The 19,524-nt window shown below is 41.7% G+C and overlaps 1 protein-coding gene across 2 annotated transcripts in view; it reads right to left on the minus strand.

Annotated features, from left to right (window-relative positions):
- The window catches only part of C2H8orf88 (chromosome 2 C8orf88 homolog), a 44,716-nt gene that overhangs the window by 12,939 nt on the left and 12,253 nt on the right, over positions 1-19,524 (minus strand). Inside the window, exons 3-5 of one of the 2 annotated variants that reach the window (XM_030553427.1) lie at positions 12,715-12,799; positions 10,915-11,021; positions 1,961-2,350 (exon numbers count right to left, since the gene is read on the minus strand). In XM_030553427.1, the coding sequence (XP_030409287.1) occupies positions 2,282-2,350; positions 10,915-11,021; positions 12,715-12,799 (261 nt within the window). In that variant the 3' untranslated portion in view covers positions 1,961-2,281. Of the gene's footprint in view, positions 1-1,960; positions 2,351-10,914; positions 11,022-12,714; positions 12,800-19,524 lie in introns of those variants that run through there. The other variant, XM_030553426.1, reaches the window with a different exon arrangement.

The raw sequence follows: 19,524 nt of genomic DNA on the forward strand, positions 1-19,524 counted from the left end.
TGAAGTATTATGTTGTTTTGGTTTTGAGTTGTTATATAACCCAAAAAAAATAATCTACATTTGTAAATTGCACTTTCACAACAAAGAGATTGCACTACAGTACTTGTATGAGGTGAACTGAAAAATACTATTTCTTTTATCATTTTTACAGTGAAAATATTTATAATTCAAAAGAATATAAACTTGGATTTCAGTTACAACACAGAATACAATATATATGAAAATGTAGAAAAACATCCAAAATATTTAATACATTTCAATTGGTATTTTATTAACAGTACAATTAAAACTGCGATTAATCATGATTCATTTTGAGTTAATCGCACAAGTTAACTGTGATTAATCAACAGCCCTAATTAAAATAGTATTATCCTCTAGGTGCTTACAAAGATTGTTTAATAATTTGTTTCAGTATCTTTCCAGATACCAAAGTTAGGCTGACTATAATTCCCTGAGTCCTCCTTGTTTCCCTTTTTAAAGATAGGTATTACGTTTATCCTTCACCAATCCTGTGGACCTCATCCATCCGCCATGAGTTCTTGAACATAATTGCTAATTGTTCCAAGATTGCTTCAACTGGTTCCTTAAGTACCTGATGATGAAATTCCTCAGGCCCTGTCAACTTGAATACATCCATCTTATCAAAATATTCTGTAACCTATTCCTTCTCTATTTTGGCTTGTGTTCCTTCACCCTTCTTGTTAATATTATCTGATCACCACTAGCCTTTTTAGTTAAGGCAAACAAAATAGACATGAATACCTCAGCCTTCTTGATGTCATCAGTTATTAGCTCCTTCCCCACTAAGTAAAGGACATACTCTTATATGTCTTTCTCTTGATCCTAATGTATTTAAAGAACCTCTTCTAAGTGCCTTTTATGTCTCTTGCTAGGTGTAATTCATTTTGTGCTTTAGCCTTTCTGATTCTCTCCCTACACACTTATGATATTCTTTTGTACTCCTTTGTGACAATTCATCCATGTTTACAAAAGAGCAGGACTCCTCCCACCAAGTACGACAATAGTGACAGTCAGAGCCCATGGCGAAGCTTTGCAGACTCCACTAACAATGTTTGCTGGGGAAACTTTGTTTATAGTTTATAATTTTGTTTGAGAGAAGTGGTATAGTAGGGAATGTTCTTTCCCTTCTCCTCTTGAGCAAAGACGACAGGCCATTGTGGGATATGCACTCTCCCTCCCCCCTCAACAGTTTAGGGTTCAAAAGATGTCCTCTCTCTCCAGAGAAAGTTGGGGCCTAAACCCATTTCCCAAGCCAGTCATGGGCTAGGAATATTTTGCAAGAGGGTCTGGAGCTAAGCATCTACAGAAAAAGAGTAAACTCCAGAGCCTAGAGGCACGCTAACACATGGAAACAGTACTACTGCTCTGAGCAGTCAGCCCCTGGAGCATGAGCAATATAACTGAGAGGCATGGGGCAGCTATTGGCCTTTCACATAAACTTGGGTGTTTTGGAGGTAATTCTAGCCTCAGCTGTGGGGTGATCCCAAAAATTCTCAGTGGGGAGGGGAGAGAGAAAATGTGCAATATTTCAGAGAAATGTTATGTGCCTGCTATTTGTACCGGGACTGGATACAAGTAAAGCTGTATATTACTTTCACACTATTCATCAAGTCTTATTTGGGTTCAAACAATGCAGTCCCTTAAGTCAGATATGAAATATTAATAAGGACAGTGTACCTCTACATAATTCTACCGCTGCTAAAGAAAAGGGGAGTTGAGGGAGTCAGCCTAAAACCATTGAAAATAAGCTGAACAAGTATTTAGACAACTTGAAGATGTAGAAAGGTTTGTTATTTCTTTTAGAAAACTGATGTACAAGTTGACAAGTCTGTTTTAATTTGCCAGATTCTGTGAATGGGCAATGGGGGATGGATCACTTGATGATTACCTGTTCTGTTCATTCCCTCTGGAGCACTTGACATTATCTACTGTCAGAACACAGGATACTGGGCTAGATGGACCTTTGGCCTGACCCAGTATGGCTGTTCTTATGTATCCCATGTGCAAGTCTGCCACTGAAGCTGAAAACCCATACATACAATAGAACAGCAACTCTAACTAGTGAAGTTTAATTTTCATATTCAACAGTAATTTCTTGTATACATGTAACAGTAATATCTTGAAGTTTAGAATTCTAGAAATCAGTGGAAGTTACATACCTAAAACAAGCCAACTTAGTGTTAGAAACCATAGGTGGAATTTTCATGAGTAATTTGAATTGGAGCGTGTCCCCCACTGAATGTCACTGGGACTTGTGCTCTTAAGTAAGGCTGGCCAGAAGACATTTCCATTTCATAAAAACGTGAGGTTTTGAAATGATTTCGTTCTGCTGTATAGGAAAAACAGAGTGATAGAATGTACCCCAGAATAGCCAAAAGTTCAGTGTTAGAGACATACATATGAGGAGTCAGAAACCCCCATTCAAGACCAGGCTTTGCCCAGGTTAGGCCCTGTTTCAAGTCTGTGGTTCCCTACCTATCCACCAGGATGCCCTAACCATCAGCCTGCTGGCCATCTTGGTGTATGTCTCTCCGGTTTCGAGAAGAAATTCCTTCTGGAGCTGGGAATTTCTCCCAATGAGTGTTTATTGAAACCAATACTTTTCTAATGAATCATTTTCCAAGTTTAAAGAAGTCAAGACTCCTGACATATATTTATGCATATATCAAAACTTTTCAAACCCAACCACATCCCACACTTTGCAAACTTCCTGCTGATCTCTCATCCTAATATGGATTTAATATAAAACTTTTTTTGCTTTTAAATATTCAGGGAAAGGGACATTTAAAACAAGACAGATACTAAACACGGAGGTGTTCTCATCCATTCACATCCAATATTCTACCATAGTTAAAAACAGGCATCGGAAACAAGAAAAAGCAGCTGTAGGACACTTTGTACCTGACAACTTTAAAACATCTACATCTTTAAAATATGAATGCTCTTTCATGGAGGCTTTTTTCCTCAAAGACTTTTTAGTAGTAATTTCATGTTTCTGGCTTGAGCTGTTTTGTCAGATAAAGTTTCAGCTGTATTTTGTTTTGGATAGAGAGGGTTGGGAATGCAGCTAAGAAAGTATGTTGCACAATTTGGGATGGATTACACACAAGAAAGTAGTTCTTCAATCAAGGTACTTCAGCATTAAACTTAAGCCAGCATTTGGGATATCAACATCTTGTGGAAATATTTTTGAGATGTATGATAATTTTACAAGAAAAATATGCTCTCATTAAAACCATCTGTCCTTCCCTTCTGCATGTTTAAAACCAATTGCTAGGAAAACAGATGGAAGTAAAATGTAGACCGTCTTTTCCACCTGCAGTACAATTTCAAGTCTATTACAGAACGTGTCAGTAATGACTGAATTACTTAGCCAGGTACAGATTATTGGTAGCCAGTATTAACTACAGCAATTAATAAATGGTCTGGTTTCCTATTTTGATAGAGTTGGTTTGCTCATCCTTAGCTTTAATTAGTACATTTAACAATATGCTTTCAGGTTAGTGAGAAAAATTTCCTTTTTGGCCAAACAAAGGCAGGCCATGTCACTTCTGGGATGAAAAATCCACAGGCCTTCAGGAAGTGATGTCAGTCAAGTGGATGGCTGTGTTACCAATAATCTGGTGCTCTGATATTGTGCTTGTGGGCACATAATATGTCATTTAAGGGTGATGTATAGGGAACATCTTTTCACACAACTATGCTCTCTACATTCTGGTTCAAATTGTCTCCATGAAGTTTCAGGTTTTTTTGTTCCTTTCTAATGGATAAAGTAATCTGTTCTAGAATTGAATAAGTCAAATGCCAGAGATAGAAACATTCTAGTAAATCAAGTAATCAGTCTTCCTGCCACTGCAAAATTATTCCCCATTTACTAATGATATAGCCAATCACTAATCCACAATTGATAACATTTAAGGAATCTCAGCACTAAAAGAGTTTGAAATAGAAGGGATGAGAATAAAACTGAAATTGCCTTCAGCATTAGCTGTAGAGTTGCTACTGGGAAGAACATATCTGTAACCGCCAATTATAGTTGAACTATTTCAGTCTTTTGTAAATTTAAGGCTTTCAAACTGATGCACTGTGTGCTTAAATATAAGTGTACAAACAGATTGGACTCAAAAAATATTTTAATTGACACACATAAGGGACATTAAAGAATTACAATGATTGTCTGAAACCGCTGCTGTATGTATAGAAACAAAGATGACAAACACCAAGAGAAAATCCAGGACTTTTTTGACAACCTTATTTTGTATAGTTTAGAAAATATTAAGACAACTGAAAAGCTAATCACATCTTTAACAAATCTAACTTTGCAAAGTTTTAGTACTATTGCTCTATCTAATCCTTCCTCTGGTTCAATTTCTAGTTCATATTTATCCTTTGCTAGAAAAAAAATGATGCTAGAAAAATCCAATTTCAGGAGTAAAAGGATTAATTTCAGCTTTATTGCAATTCTGAGTACAGAACCTATTACAAGTAGCTAGACCAAATTTTTTCTATTATGCTTGAAGTTAGTCAATTTAGAGAGCTATATTTGCTTATGTAAGCAATACTGTACATTATTAACTAAAAGACTTTGAAGCTTCTTTTCATTATACAATCCTTATTTAAGGAAACAGCTACAAGACTTTCACTAGCATGCACTTCCGATAAGGATTCTTGCAATTTTTCATTGTCACCACTTCCCATTTTCACTTTGGAAAAATCAGTACCATTGGATGACACTAGTTAGTATTGCAGTTCCTGAAACCCACTGCCCTATAGGCAGCTCCCCTGTACAGTCAATGATTGTTTGGGTGGATATTCCAGTTTTATGGAAACTGCTGCCTTTCAATGAAACTAAAATGTCAAGATATTAAACATCATCTTGAAAGAAACTAGTAGTATAGCCACAGAATGCAAGAGGTCACTGAGCGTCAATGTGAATTACTGAAAAGCAATCAGTCAATTTCAAAATTGAAGAATATACTAACATCTAAGTCATGTTTGAGAATTACTAGTAATTGTGTTTCTGTTCCATTATTACAGCTAATGAAAATCTGAATATTGCAAACAAAATTTGAGTCAGAAATACTGGTTTAAAGTTGGTGGTTCTACAAATCTTGAAGTTGATTCAGTGAACCTGAGTTTGCCAGTGCTGAAAACACTTCTTGCTTTTGATAATTAAACAAACAAATTTACATCCATTGTAACTTGTTTACATTCTATTGGCATTCTTGACTAATGACCAGGTTTTTTTTCCCCCCTCGTTTGTTTTTTCAAAGTATTTAAGCACCTAGATGCTTCTGTAAATTCCACTAAGCACTTATCTGCATCTTAAGGCACCTAAATACCTTTAAAAATCTGGCCCTTAATCCACTTCATTGTTAGCTGTCCAAAAGATGGATTTCTTATCTTCAAAAGGACCTGTCATTTCTTACATAAGGCAATAAAATATTTTTTTCCTGTAAGACAAACAGACCTAAAAAATTACTTCAGAGTTTGAAATGTCATTTAAATTACACATAGCAAGTTAAATCTCGTTGAAACGTAACAACAAGTATTCATAATGAGATATGTATACTAAACATGTAAGATTGTAAGAGATTATACGAAGAATTACAAGTTAATTAAATGCCTCAAATTGCGGCCTAAATTTTTAAAAGCAACTTGTCATTATAAACCCAATCGGAGGTACCTTAATGGAACCCAACTATCAAGAAGTGCCAAGCACTCACCCTCTAAAAATAAGGTCTCTTTAAAAAGACTTCATCAAGATGAAGACTCAAAAATGTCTAGTCACCTGAAAATTTAGACCAGTATTCAACACCACTTGAGGATCCTATTTTAGAACATTTCCAAACTGCTGCTCAACAGCTACCTCAGAAGGTGCTTACCACCAATTACTGATGCATGAAAGCCTGCAAATGGTAGAACCCAGAGGTGCTGACTTCCTGTTCCCAGGGGAGTGCTCAGCCCCTGTTCTGCCTCAGGCCTCACCCCCACTCCACTCCTTTCTCCAAACTCCCTTCCTCCCCCATTCTGCCCCCTCCCCCAGCATCTCCTGCATGCCGCTGAACAGCTGATCGCAGCAGGCATTAGAAGCTGGGAGGGAGGGAAAGGAGCTGATCAGCGGGGCCCACCAGGGACAGGAAGACTGGGGGAGGGGGAGAGGAAGGAGGAGGAGCTGATCCAAGGGGCTGCTGGTGGAAAATAGATTCAATTAATCTCTATTTCCCTATGTTAAGTTCTCCTCACACCTTCTATGAGTCATCTTAATTATCACTTCTAAAGGTGGTTTTTTTCCTCCTGCTGATGATAGCTCATCTCAATTGATTAGACTCTTCCTGTTGGTATGCATACTTCCACCTCTTCATGTTCTCTGTATGCATAAATATCTCCTGTCTGTGTGTTCCATTCTATGCATCCATGGAAGTGAGCTGTAGCTCACAAAAGCTCATGCTGAAATAAATTTGTTAGTCTCTAAGGTGCTAAGTACTCCTGTTCTTTTTGTGAAGTAGAGTCTTACTGAAATGGACTTTGCAGAAGGAAGAAAGAATATCTGTAACACATCTGGCAAGTGTGTGAAGTCATAACATCACCACTAGAAGTCTGGCATATACACCAATACTCTTGCATTGTTTCATAAAACCTCCTGTTGAAGTAGAGCAAAAATCTTCAGTCACATGCAATAAGCATTTACACTTGAGACAGCTGCTATCATTGACAAAAGATGCCCTTGAGTTTAGGGTAACATCCCCACTAATAAGGGTCAGTAATATCCCTGTTACTAACATGGAACAGAATCAGAACACACTCACAGCTTTTCATCCATATATTAAAACTGGTACTTGCCTATACAAGAATTGTAGTGGATCTATACAATTAACATAGCCAAGAAAGCAGTAGGTAAAGATTTCTATCACTTTTCAGGTGTCCCTTTTAAGATCTAAGTACTCTTTTTGAAGAATTACAATGAGTACTTTAGATTACAAACAATACTAAGGCCTTCAAGATGTATTCAGCACATGCAAACCTAAATAAAGTTGATCTGTAAGCAGTCTCCTTTCCACCTTGCATCTTCATTGTTTGCACTATTGTGCATTGTTCCACAGCTAAACTTAGGCCTGATGATGCAAGGAGCTCTGTATCAGCAGATCCCGCACATGGGTGGATCCTACTGACTTCAATAGAGCTTCTTGCTAGGGTACATGCTTCATACAGAGCTCCTTGAAGGATCATCGTCTTTAGGTACATCAGCAATTTGGACAGCTTTTTATATAGCTCGCCTGGTACTGTGTATTAGCAGAATTTTTTGGCAAGACACTAAAGCATGCACACAAAGTTTGTTTCATTTTTGGAAATAAGATTACATTATTTTTCTAAGCAATCTGGTAATCCGTGGTCATTGAGGAATGTTAAGTTAATTTACTCAGCAGAAAATACTACAGTTAAGTTTGAAGCAGTTTTTGCAATAACTTATACCTGTTAACTTTAAAAGATGCAGGCAAAGAACTTTGTTCTGTCCAAAATGGACAAAATCTTTGAGCAAACTTCCACTAGTCAAAGAGTGGCTGAAAGTAGTTAGAATTCTATTCCAAAGCCAGACAGCTGTTGCAGACCACGATTCTTAAATACAGGCTCCCAAAAGGAATCTTCCATGTTCGAGTCTGAGCAGCTTGCTCCAGCAGAATGTACTGCACACTCTCCTGAAGTAAAAACATAGTGCCACTGATGTTCAATTATTTTCTAGTAAGAAGCGGAAATGCATTTCTCCATTGTGTGTGTAGTTTAAAGAGATGTAGAGCCAATAACTGAAGGGATGTGAGTAAGTGATACGCCACAGCTAAATATATGTTGACCAAAAATGGCTATAGGTAAATTGTCTCCTCCTGAAAGAAATTCTGAGAGAAATCTCTACGCGTAGACTAGAAAGTTCCAGGGATCAGTCTACAATTAAGTAGCATCACAAAATTATCAATGGTAAAAACAAACCAGTTGCAGTAGAGAGGAATCAATATTTACTTTTTTAAGGTGCATAAGTCTTGTTTTTAAAATAGAGGAATAACAAAACTTAAATATAGAAACCACAGGTGCTGACTTTTATTTTTCCTGGGGGGTGCTCCATCCCTGCTCCACCCAGAGACCCCGCTCCCACTCCACCCCTTCCCCCAAGGCCCTGCCCTTGCCCCACCTCTTCCAGCCTCTCTGTCCTCTCCCCCAAGGCCCTCCACCTGCTGCTCTCCAGGCTCCCATGAGCACCTCCCACCAGCTGCCAGCCAGCCAGCCCCAGGGCCCCCCGAACAGCTGTGCCTTGTAGGTGCTGAGCAGTCCCCTTCCCCCCTACCCATCAGTGATTGAACCCCGGAGCACCCACGGAGTAAGCGCCAACGATAGAAACTTAAGAGAAACCATTCAGAAATAAACCAGGGTACTAGATTGTTGGATTCCCCTGCCCTGGGTGCAGGTTCTCCAACACCAACAAATGAAGCCTCAAGCTTGTCTTCAAGACAAAAAGTAAGTACGTAAAAGTGTACATGGAACTCACTGCTGTTCCACAAGTCTCCTGACCAGAAGCAGACCAGATATTGGCTGCAAAAGCAGGCATTCCTTCTGATTAGATAAGCAGTGAAGTTGCAGTCTACTAGGTTGTAGCAAAAAGAAATGCACGTAGTCATTTATACACTATTTTCTTGGATACAAAACCCAGCCCACTGGGTACGGATTTCAGGAGAAAAATTCCAAGTGGATCTTCTGGAGATAGACATGTGGACCAAGTAAAATAAAAGACTGAGTTCTATAACCTCTGAAGAAATCCAAAGATGTCTCCATTTCCCTGAGGAATTTTGTTTAAATTGTCTCTATGGTAAACAGCAGCCAGAAAGTGTCCCTGTGAGAGATCTGAGTTCACAAAAAGAGGGGGACCCTCCCATCAATCTGTCAGGATTACAATGGTCATAAGACAGGGCTTTAATGCCTCAAATCCTACAAAAACCCAGGTGTTGATGAGAAACTGATCTACCTTAAATAGGTCAAAAAACAAAATAGCTGTCTAATATACTTTAAGAAGGGTCTTATATACTTGATTACAAGAGAAAGACAGGCAGCTTGCTTGTAAATGGATGGAGAATATTCTTGCAGAACACAGCCTGCTGTACAGTGCTGGGAAACTCATGCCAAGAAACTTGACAGAATTTTCACCCCTGGTTACCAGCAAGCTTCACAAGCTTTATTCTCTAGAGACATTAGCAGGAAGAGGGATCCTAGGCTTGCTGACAGAAGTGCCCCGATTCTGGAGTGATATGAGCAAAACTCAGTTCACTAACACAACATCCCACAGACAGAGCCGCAAGATTCTAATGCACCTCCAGATGAGGGCTCCCAGCCAAGTGTGTCTGGTTTCAGCTTATCTCACTGTCACATCAATAAAGGCAGCATTAGCTGGATCCTCGGCTGTCTCCATATAGAGAAAGTTCCTAAAAGTAACCAGTCTCTTCAACAATGAATGCTCTCAGTACAGCATTGCAGATAGGTTTTTGTAGAGGTAAATCCAGAAGTATGCAATCAGGTCATGTTGAACTGTGTCCAGAGAAGTCCAGCTATAGAACTCTCCACCACCAAATATAACAAAAAAACTCCAACAAGCCAGTATTAAGAGCTTGAATCCCGGAGTTTATCAGTCTGTGTCTTGACAGTATGCAGAAATTGTTGCGTGTTCTTTGCTGACTGGAAGATGATTGATACTTGCCTCTGAACCACAAGAGAAGTCATCTCCACATTCTTAAAAAATACCCCATTGTAGTACTGGATGGTTTCTTAAATAGAATGGCCACAGCATTCTCTAGGGAGGATGTGAAAAATCCATTCCTCCTCTATTGTAGCACAAATTCATTTGGCATCCAGAGAATTTCCCCAGCTTCTGGTATCAAGGTGGCACTCCCTGATGTCCTGCTCATCACCCACTTCTTCCCCAACAGGCACAGAATGAGCTGAATTTATGCAGGAATACTGACCATCAGAGCAGAGCAGGTGTTAATTTATGGGTTTAATGCTAAGGGAATGCGTACTTGTTCTACACTCCAACAAGGTGGTATATTGAGGCATTAAGGCTATGTCAGAGGTAGGTATTATTACTATTAATATTATTATTTAAAGGTGTTGGATACCTTGAGAAAGATGGTCTACCCTGATTTGTACAAGACTTTCTTCTTGAATGCCATTTATACCAGTTTAAGGTGGCATTTGTTCCTTGTATCTGAGGATACCAAGAAAAAGTTTGGGTTCTTAAACCCTGGACTCATTCTCACAAAAACATGGCCAATTCATTGTTTGTAAATGGGGAAAGCATTTGTAATGAAAAGTTTGCTCCAGGCCAAAAATGGAGAGAGAGAAATATTCAGTACAAGTAAATAATGACTACAGAAAAATATTTGAGAATTTGGGAGCTGAGAAATCCCCAAATCACAACCCTTTTAGATCAAACTTGGGTCATGCAAGTTTAAGACTGTTTTTTTTTAAGTTGCCAACGGCAAGAAGAGATTAGTTAAAGTATACCACACCAGACTGAAGATATATTTTATCCCTATTAAGAAGGAAAGCTGATGCAACATAGCTAAGAAGCCAAGCACAGTACATTTAAACAAGGTTAAGACCTGAGCCATTGTTAAGAGGCAACAAAGGAACTGACAGCTGGAAGCACTATGGAGCACCGTAGTTATTCTGTCATGATAAAATGCCAATCCAACTGGGGACTCAAGGTGCTACAGTAAAAATGTTATAACTCCATCATGTACCTCTGCAAACAGATTTTTTTTTAAAGTTAAACTTTGCTCAATCAACACTGACAGTTGGCAACCTGCAAGACTGCTTTTCACATCTTGGTTTAAATTGCAAGAATACACTTACTGGTTTTTCAAGTACAATAGGATGATCAGGAAGAAATTCCGGCTTCTTCTGAGAGAGCGAAACACTTGAAAGCTTCAAGAGGAAATCTCTGCTGTATTTAATTCTTTCTGCAAACACAGGATTATACACCAACTGATTACTATAAAGTTATTTGTTAAACTGTGATATTTGCAAAGCAGCTTAAATGCTGTCATTTCCCATTTTTGAGTGCTTGACTTTTCTAAGAGCTTTTTGTGTGAAAAGGGTGCACTTTGTGTGCATGTGCAATATACACCTACTCTTAAAAGAGTGGTTTTGGAAGGACTAGCTGCTTCAGGTCATTACTAGTGAACTACGAAGTATTTCATGTATAGATCACCAGTTGAATCCAATACCGCTCAGAAGAATTTGAAGTTACTGCTAAAAATGGATGTTTCAGGGTTCCTATATACAATGAATTTGGTGGGTCTTAGTTCCAGATCCTACACCAAACTCCCATAATTTGCACTAACTAGCACACTGTGCAGAGACATCCAGAACAAGCCATAGAGACTGATCTACCTGTTAATGCTAAGGGAAATTCCTCCAGATCAGTGTTAAGACATGCTCTCAGGGCAGTATGTATAATAAGCTTTCCCTGCAGATAAACTGAGGGTATCAGGCAACCAAGCTGATGCCTTAAACCAGCATGAATTTAAGAGATGAACTTACATGCAGCCTTGCAAACAGGTAAGTGTAATGAGCTAGTTCACAAGGGTAATGCATGAAGCTGCACAAATCTTGATAGCTATGCTTAGGGCTTGTCTAACTAGGATTTTGTTTTGTACTGTTATGGCTACACTAAATTGCATTGGTGCAAACTTACTACATCTGTGCTAGTCAGCTATTGCACCAATATAGCTATACCATACAAACCTTAAACCCAAACATGCCTCCCAATGGAGTTTTTCTGTAGTTATCGCAAGGTCAGATGACACTACCAGAATTTTAAGTTTGCTGTACTACTTCTACATCAAAGTAGCAAGGTTCCAAAAGCCTGTCTCCTTCACATAGCCCAATCCACATATGGGAGAAAAGCATCAACTCTAAGCAAAGACTGCTATCTGGAACAAGCATATGTACCTTTTCAGAGTTCACATTTTCCCTGTTACCTTGGAAGCTGGTAATTCAAACATTGATCTACATATAAACAAAATACTCCTGAGGGCATTCTGTGCCAAAAACAAAAACAAAAACAAAACAAAAAAAAATTCTGCACATTTTGTCAAATAAATGTGGAGGCTCCAGCATAGCATTGGGGAGCACAGGCCACTGGCTGCACCGAGATAGGAGATCACTGTGCAGCTTCCCCCAGGACATGGACTCAGTGGTGAGGCTGCACCCAACACAGCACAAGAACCAGGCCTGCCCCAATAATACCCCAGGGCCCTGCCTCTCCATGCCAGGTGCACCAGGTGTGGGCAGATAGGATCCAAGTGTGGAGGGGCTTAATGTGGGGGGATCCAGGAGTGGGTTAAGAGGGTTCTGTGTGGGGCAATCTGGGTGCAGGTGGCTCAATGGGAGATCCGGGTGCGGGGCAGGAACCACCAGCCAGGTTTTCCCCAGTCCCAACCCCTGCCCCACAGTGATTTACCTCTCTGCTGGCTGCCCTGGGAACCCAAAACATGCTGCTGGAGAGGATCGCATGACTGCTCTTGTGGCTTTCCTTTGCTTCCCCGTCAGAAAGTCATTTTTCTGCAGGGAAGCAAAGAAATCTGTGGGGGACAAATTCCGTTCATGTGCAGTGGCACAGAATCCCCCCAAGAGTAAAACAAAGCTTACTTTTCTTGGTTTCAGACTCCTGGCACTCTGATTGACTAGGGATCACAGTTTGATTTAAGACCTGCATTCCAGTAGCCTCATACCACTAAAACAAGAAGAGAAGAACATGCAATTTATTCAGGTTTCATAAGCGTTTCCAAAAATGCATCATCAAATCCTGGAATTTCCTTCTGACAAACTGAAATTAAAAAAAAGGCAAAAAGTTATATTGTTTCAAGTAAATCTGCAGTGATTAGTTTCAATTCACTAGTCAAGTTTGCTTTTATGATTATGAACGTCATGGACAATCCACAGCATGGTGTAATTCTGGAATTTGTTCCCTTATCAGTAAGGTAGGTTTTGGAGGGAGGGGTTTTCTTCCCTCCAGGATACACTCCCTGCTAGTGTAACCCACACACCTCCTGGGTGTGGTGTTTTGTCCCATCTAGTGGCACTGAGATCATGAGATAGAGACAGAGATACAGAATGAATCTGCTCTACATCCTTAGCTAAGAGCCAGCTGGCTTTTAGCTCATGCTGTAGAGGTCCATGCACTAAGCTCTAGAGGTCCCAGATTCGATCTTGCCCGCCAACAACTGGGGTCTGTTGGCATTACACTAGTTCTTCACAGCCAACACATTTAAGAGAAGACTGGCTTCTTCTAATCACTGTTCATTTTTAACTCAGTTTCTGTCAGTGACACCTATGCAGGACTCATGAAGATACTACAGGCACAACTGAAAGACAGGGTTGCACAGATGAAATTGAGGCAGTGTCTATTTTGGCCTATAATTCACAACTGGCACAGCTCCACCATTGCTGCCAGTAGTGGAAGCTATAGCATAGAGCAGAGCAGGAGCTGCACTGCTGGAGAAGTAGAGCTATGAAGTAGACTAGCCTCAAGAACCTGCAGAACTTTTACTACTAGTGTTAGTGAATATACATAATAACTAGAGCCTTCCAAATTCACAGTCCATTTTGGCATGTAGGATTTTAAAAAATCATAAATTTCATGATTTCAGCTATTTAAATCTGCAATTTCACAGTGTTGTAATTATAGGGGTCCTGACCCAAAAAGGAGTTGGGGGGTGGGAGTTGCAAAGTAATTGGAGGTGGGGTTGTGGTGCTACCCTTACTTCTGTGCTACTGCTGGCGGCAGCACTGCCTTCAGGGCTGGGAAGTCAGACAGCGATGGCTGTTGGCTGGAAGCCCAGCTCTGAAGGCAGCAGCAGCACAGAAGTAAGGATGGCGTGGTATGGTATTGTCACCCTTCTGCACTGCTGCCTGCAGAGCTGGGCCCTGGGATAGTATGGTATTGTCACCCTTACTTCTGCACGGCTGCTGGCAGGGTGCTGCCTTCAGAGCTGGCCAACAGCCACCCTCTCTGGCCGCCCAGCTCTGAAGGCAGTGCAGAAATAAGGGTGGCAATACCGTGACTCCCCCCCTTTTAACCTTGCAAACCCCCTGAAATTCCCTTTTGGGTCAGGACCCCCAATTTGAGAAACACTAGTCTCCCCTGTTAAATCTGTATAGTACAGGATAAAAGCACACAAAAGACCAGATTTCATGGTCCATAGTGCGTTTTTCATGGCCATGAATTTGGTAGGGCCCTAACAATAACAAACCAGCTTTATTCTGCTCCCACATTGGAATTTACAGAACTGGAAGTTAGAAGAAACATTTCCTTGGAAACTGAGCACATTTGAGACAGCAAATCTTTTAAACACAAAGATGGAACCCTCTGGTGCCATTTTAGAATTACTTTTCCGGTAAGAACCAGAATTAGCGGCATTTTTTAGCAGAGCCGTTAAGAAGTGTTATTTCTGTAGGGTGGAAGGTAGGGGGAAAAAAGGAGGATGAGAGAAGGAAAATCTTTTTTCTAAAGGGGAGGATGGAAAGTCATGTTTAAATCGAAACCAACAAGACATGGACTTAAGTGTTCCCTCCTAAGAAGGATCTCTGTAACCAGAATACCAACCCCAGAACTTAACAGTCTAAGCCTGGGTATCCTCATCTGCAACATCCTTGGAATGCATGTGTGTAGGAGACTACCCCACCCTCCAATAAATTGCTGGATCTCAGCCCCGTCCCCGCCAGTGGCTTTGCAATTTGGCTGAGGGCCTTTTGCTTCATTCTGAGTGGAGTTTGCAAAGGACAATCATTACTTTTTTTTTTTTCTTTTTTTTTTTTGCATCTGGCTTTACTTTAGAAGGTGTACTGCTGCTGCCTATACAGTCTTCTGCCTTATTATGGTGACTATCTGACCCTGAAACAGAGTTGCAGTAGCCTAGCTTAAAGTAATATTATCTAGACCACATGTGGAACATCAACATTCTGCCAAAAAAAAGTTCTTAATGCAGAGTTAAAGTTTCTGAAATCTCAGTTATTAATGTTCCAATTCTAACTTAAAACAGATGCCGTATTCTTCAAAGGGAAGCATTCCAGAGATGGGGGCTGTAATTCATTATCACTATAGACAAGCTGCAGATGGGTAGCTTCTGCAGCCTTATGGATCTACCCTACAGAATTCCTCCGATAAAGAGTGTTGAGGCCCAGATATTGGGGTATATTGTGATTGTGCTACACACTAGGTTCTGGCCCTAAAGCCTGCATAAGTAGTTACTGAAAGGCCTCCTTGTTTAAATAATCATCCTGTGGCATAGAAGCTCCTATGAAGCAAATGTAGTGAAAAGTAGCCAGAGCACAGGGGGCAAGATCCGAGCATCCAGACTCCTTGATGATCCTTAGGACTGTTGGTAGTCATTATAACTGAGAGCAGCCTTCTGGCTACACCATTTTAAGCAAGAGGATGGGACAGGACACAGCCAACCGACGTTCCATGAGCGCAGAGACTACTCTAGCACCTACCTCTATAAACCACACTACGTGGTCCTCGGCTGTAGCCAAACATCTAGATCAGTGATCCTCAATGCAGTGCCCGTGGCGTCATCCAGCGGTATCACCGCCAAAATACTGCCGATTATCAGCAGTATTTGAGCGGCTATGCCTCTGGATGACGCTACTTGTTAGCACCATTTTGGTGGTGATGCCTATTGACGTTGCTGCTTGTCGGCGGAATTTCAGCGGATGCTCATCTGCCGCCACGGTCCTCCGTGGCTCGTCTGGCACCCGCCAGACGAAAAAGGTTGGGGACCACTGATCTAGATTGATAGAAAGTGCCAGGAGGTCATAGTTTGTCTCTAATACTGCCAAAAAGAATAGAATGTGCAAGAGAATAAATTTCTTGCTTGTATTTGTTTGTCCAAAACTATACATTGTGATGGACCCATGCATCGTGACACGTATCCCTATATGTGATCAAGGCTGAATATTCTAAAGCAGCTGATTCCTCCAACTCAGACAAGAGAATGTAGGCTCTTTTAGTGTTTAATTATCCATTGATTTCGCAGCAACAGGTGAAGACATTGTAGTGTTTACAATCAACCTTGTACAAATAAAAATTAGAAAAACAAACAAATCGTCTAACTCAGGGAGCAAAAAAGGTGAGAAGGCCACTCATCTTTCCTAACAAGTATCTTTAGATAACAGCAATTATGTGAATGATCCTCATCAGCATGGCTGAATAAAGTCCATTAAAAAGCCCTTTTTGGTTGAAGAACTAGTAAGAACACTGACTTCTAATACAGCGGATTTAGGGTATGTCTACACTACAAAATTAGGTCATATTTATAGAAGTTGATTTTTTAGGAAGTGATTTTATATAGTTGATTGTGTGTCCCTCCACTAAGTGCATTAAGTCAGTGGAGTGTGTCCACAGTACCAAGGCTAGCATTGACTTTCGGAGCATTGCACTGTGGGAAGCTATCCCACAGTTCCCGCAGTCTCCGCTGCCCATTGGAATTCTGGGTTGAACTCCCACTGCCTGATGTGGCAAAAACATTGTCATGGGTGGTTTTGGTTACATGTCATCAGTCGCCTCTCCCTCCTTGAAAGCAACAGCAGACAATCATTTCATGCCTTTTTTCCATGCGGGTGCCATACTGCTTTCAGCAGATGGTGCAGTAGGACTGCTAACTGACATCATCAAACGAACACTTTCGCTGCCTCTCTGCTCTGGCTGCAGACGGTGCAGTAGGTCTGCAAAACTGGTCATCCAACCAAAGCTTCCCCTGCAACTCTGCTCTCCTGCAGACACCATACCATGGCAAGCATGGAGCCCGTTCAGATCACTGTGACAGTTATGAGCATTGTAAACACCTCGTGCTTTATCCTGCAGTATATGCAGAATGAGAACCTGCAAAAGCAGGTGAAGAGGCGATGGCAGCGTGGTGACGAGAGTGATGAGGACATGGACACAGACTTCTCTCAAAGTATGGGCCCTGGCAATTTGGACATCATGGTGGTAATGGGACAGGTTCATGCCATGGAATGCCAACTCTGGGCCCAGGAAGCAAGCACAGACTGATGGGACCACATAGTGTTGCGGGTCTGGGAAAATTCCCAATGGCTGGGAAACTTTTGCATGAGTAAGGGCATTTTCATGGAACTTTGTGACTTGCTTGCACTTCAAGGCAGGGGAAAGAATACCAAGATGAGAACAGTCCTCAGAGTTGAGAAGCAAGTAGCAACAGCCCTCTGGAAGCTTGCAACACCAGACAGCTACCAGTCAGTCGGGAATCAATTTGGAGTGGGCAAGTCTACTGTGGGGGCTGCTGTGATCCAAATAGCCAACACGATCACTGAGCTGCTGCTATCAAAGGTACTGACTCTTGGAAATGTGCAGGTCATAGTGGATGGCTTTGCTGCAATGGGATTCCCTAACTGTGGTGGGGCGATAGACGGAACCCATATCCCTATCTTGGGACTGGACCACCAAGACAGCCAGTACATAAACTGCAAGGGGTACTTTTCAATGGCGCTGCAAGCACTGGTGGATCACAAGGGACATTTCACCAACATCAACGTGGGATGGCTGGGAAGGGTTCATGCCACTTGCTTCTTCAGGAACTCTGGTCTGTATGAACAGCTGCAGCAAGGGACTTACTTTCCAGACCAGAAAATAACCACTGGGGGCTGTTGAAATGCCTATAGTTATCCTTGGGGACCCAGCCTACTCCTTAATGCCATGGCTCATGAAGCCGTACATAGGCAGCCTGGATGGTAGTCAGGAGCTGTTCAACTATAGGCTGAGCAAATGCAGAATGGTGGTAGAATGTGCATTTGGACGTTTAAAAGCGTGCTGGCACAGTTTACTGACTCAGACCTCAGCAAAACCAATATTCCCATTGTTATTGCTGCTTGCTGTGTGCTCCACAATCTCTGTGAGAGTAAGGGGGAGATGTTTATGGCAGGGTGGGAGGTTGAGGCAAATCACCTGGCCACTGATTATGTGCAGCCAGACACCAGGATGATTAGAAGAGCAAAGCAGGGTATGCTGTTCATCAGAGAAGCTTTGAAAACCAGTTTCATGACTAGCCAGGCTTCGGTGTGAGAGTTCTGTTTGTTTCTCCTCGATGAAAACCCACCCCCTTGGTTCACTCTACTTCCCTGGAAGCCAACTGCCCTCTTCTCCCCTCTCCACTTCAATCACTGCTTGCAGAGGCAATAAAGTCATTGTTGTTTCAAATTCATGCATTCTTTATTCATCTGTCACACAAATAGGGGGATAACTGCCAAGGCAGCCCGGGAGGGGAGGGGGAGGAGGGAAGGACAAGGAGACACTGCACTTCAAAAAAAACTTATTGAATGACAGCTTTCTGTTCCTTGGGCAATCCTCTGGGGTGGAGTGGTTGGGTGCCTGAAGGTCCCCGCCCCTTGCGTTCTTGGGCATCTGGGTGAGGAAGCTATGGAACTTGGGGAGGAGGGCGGTTGCTTACACAGGGGCTGCAGCAGCAGTCTGTGTTCCTGCTGCCTATCCTGCACCTCAACCAGACGTCGGAGCATATCAGTTTGATCCTCTAGTAGCCTCAGCATTGCATCCTGCCTCCTTGCATCACACTGCTGCCACATATCCTCTTGCTCCAGCCATCTATCCTCTCGCACATCCCTCCTGTCCTCATGTTCATTTTGTGCTTCCCTGGACTCTGACATTGTCTGCCTCCACGCATTCTGCTGGGCTCTTTCAGTGCGGGAAGACTGCATGAGCTCAAAGAACATTTAATCACGAGTGCATTTTTTTAGCCTTATCTATGCTAGCCTCTCGGACGGAGATGATAGGGGGAGCATTGAAACATGTGCAGTTGCGGGAGGAAAAAAAAGGGAGAGTAGCATTTTAGAGGACAATGGGTAGACTCTCTGACAGTGAACCAAGCTGTGAACATTACATAGCACATGTGCTTTCTTTACAAGGTCGCATTGTGCCTCCTATATTGAGGGCCTGATGGTTTGGTATGAGAGATCATACACGTAGATCCAGGCAACAGAATTCAGCTTGCAGGCAGCCGTGGTAAGCCAGAGTCTTTTGGCTTCTTTAACCTTCATAACATGTGGGAATGGTTTCAAACAACAGAGCCCTCATTTCCCATACCAAGCACCTGTTCGGCTGGCCATTTAAAATGGGTTGGGCCATTTAAAAAGAGGGGCTGCATTTTTCAGGTTAACGTGCAGCACAAACCCAGCTAAACCCCCTCCCACACCCAATTCTCTGGGATGAGTGCTTCACCCCTCTCCCCACAGCGTGGCTAACAGTGGGGATGATTTCTTTTCAGCCATGGGCAAACAACCCGGCAGGAATGGCTGCCTCTGAATGGCCCCTTAATAAAATTCCCTTTTTTCAAAGCAGGTGACCATGAATGATATCACTCTCCTAAGGATAACACAGAGAGATAAAGAACAGATGTTGCTTGAATGCCAGCAAACACCAGAACCATA

This window comes from Gopherus evgoodei, chromosome 2, assembly GCF_007399415.2.
Source record: "Gopherus evgoodei ecotype Sinaloan lineage chromosome 2, rGopEvg1_v1.p, whole genome shotgun sequence".
NCBI lineage: Eukaryota > Metazoa > Chordata > Testudines > Testudinidae > Gopherus > Gopherus evgoodei.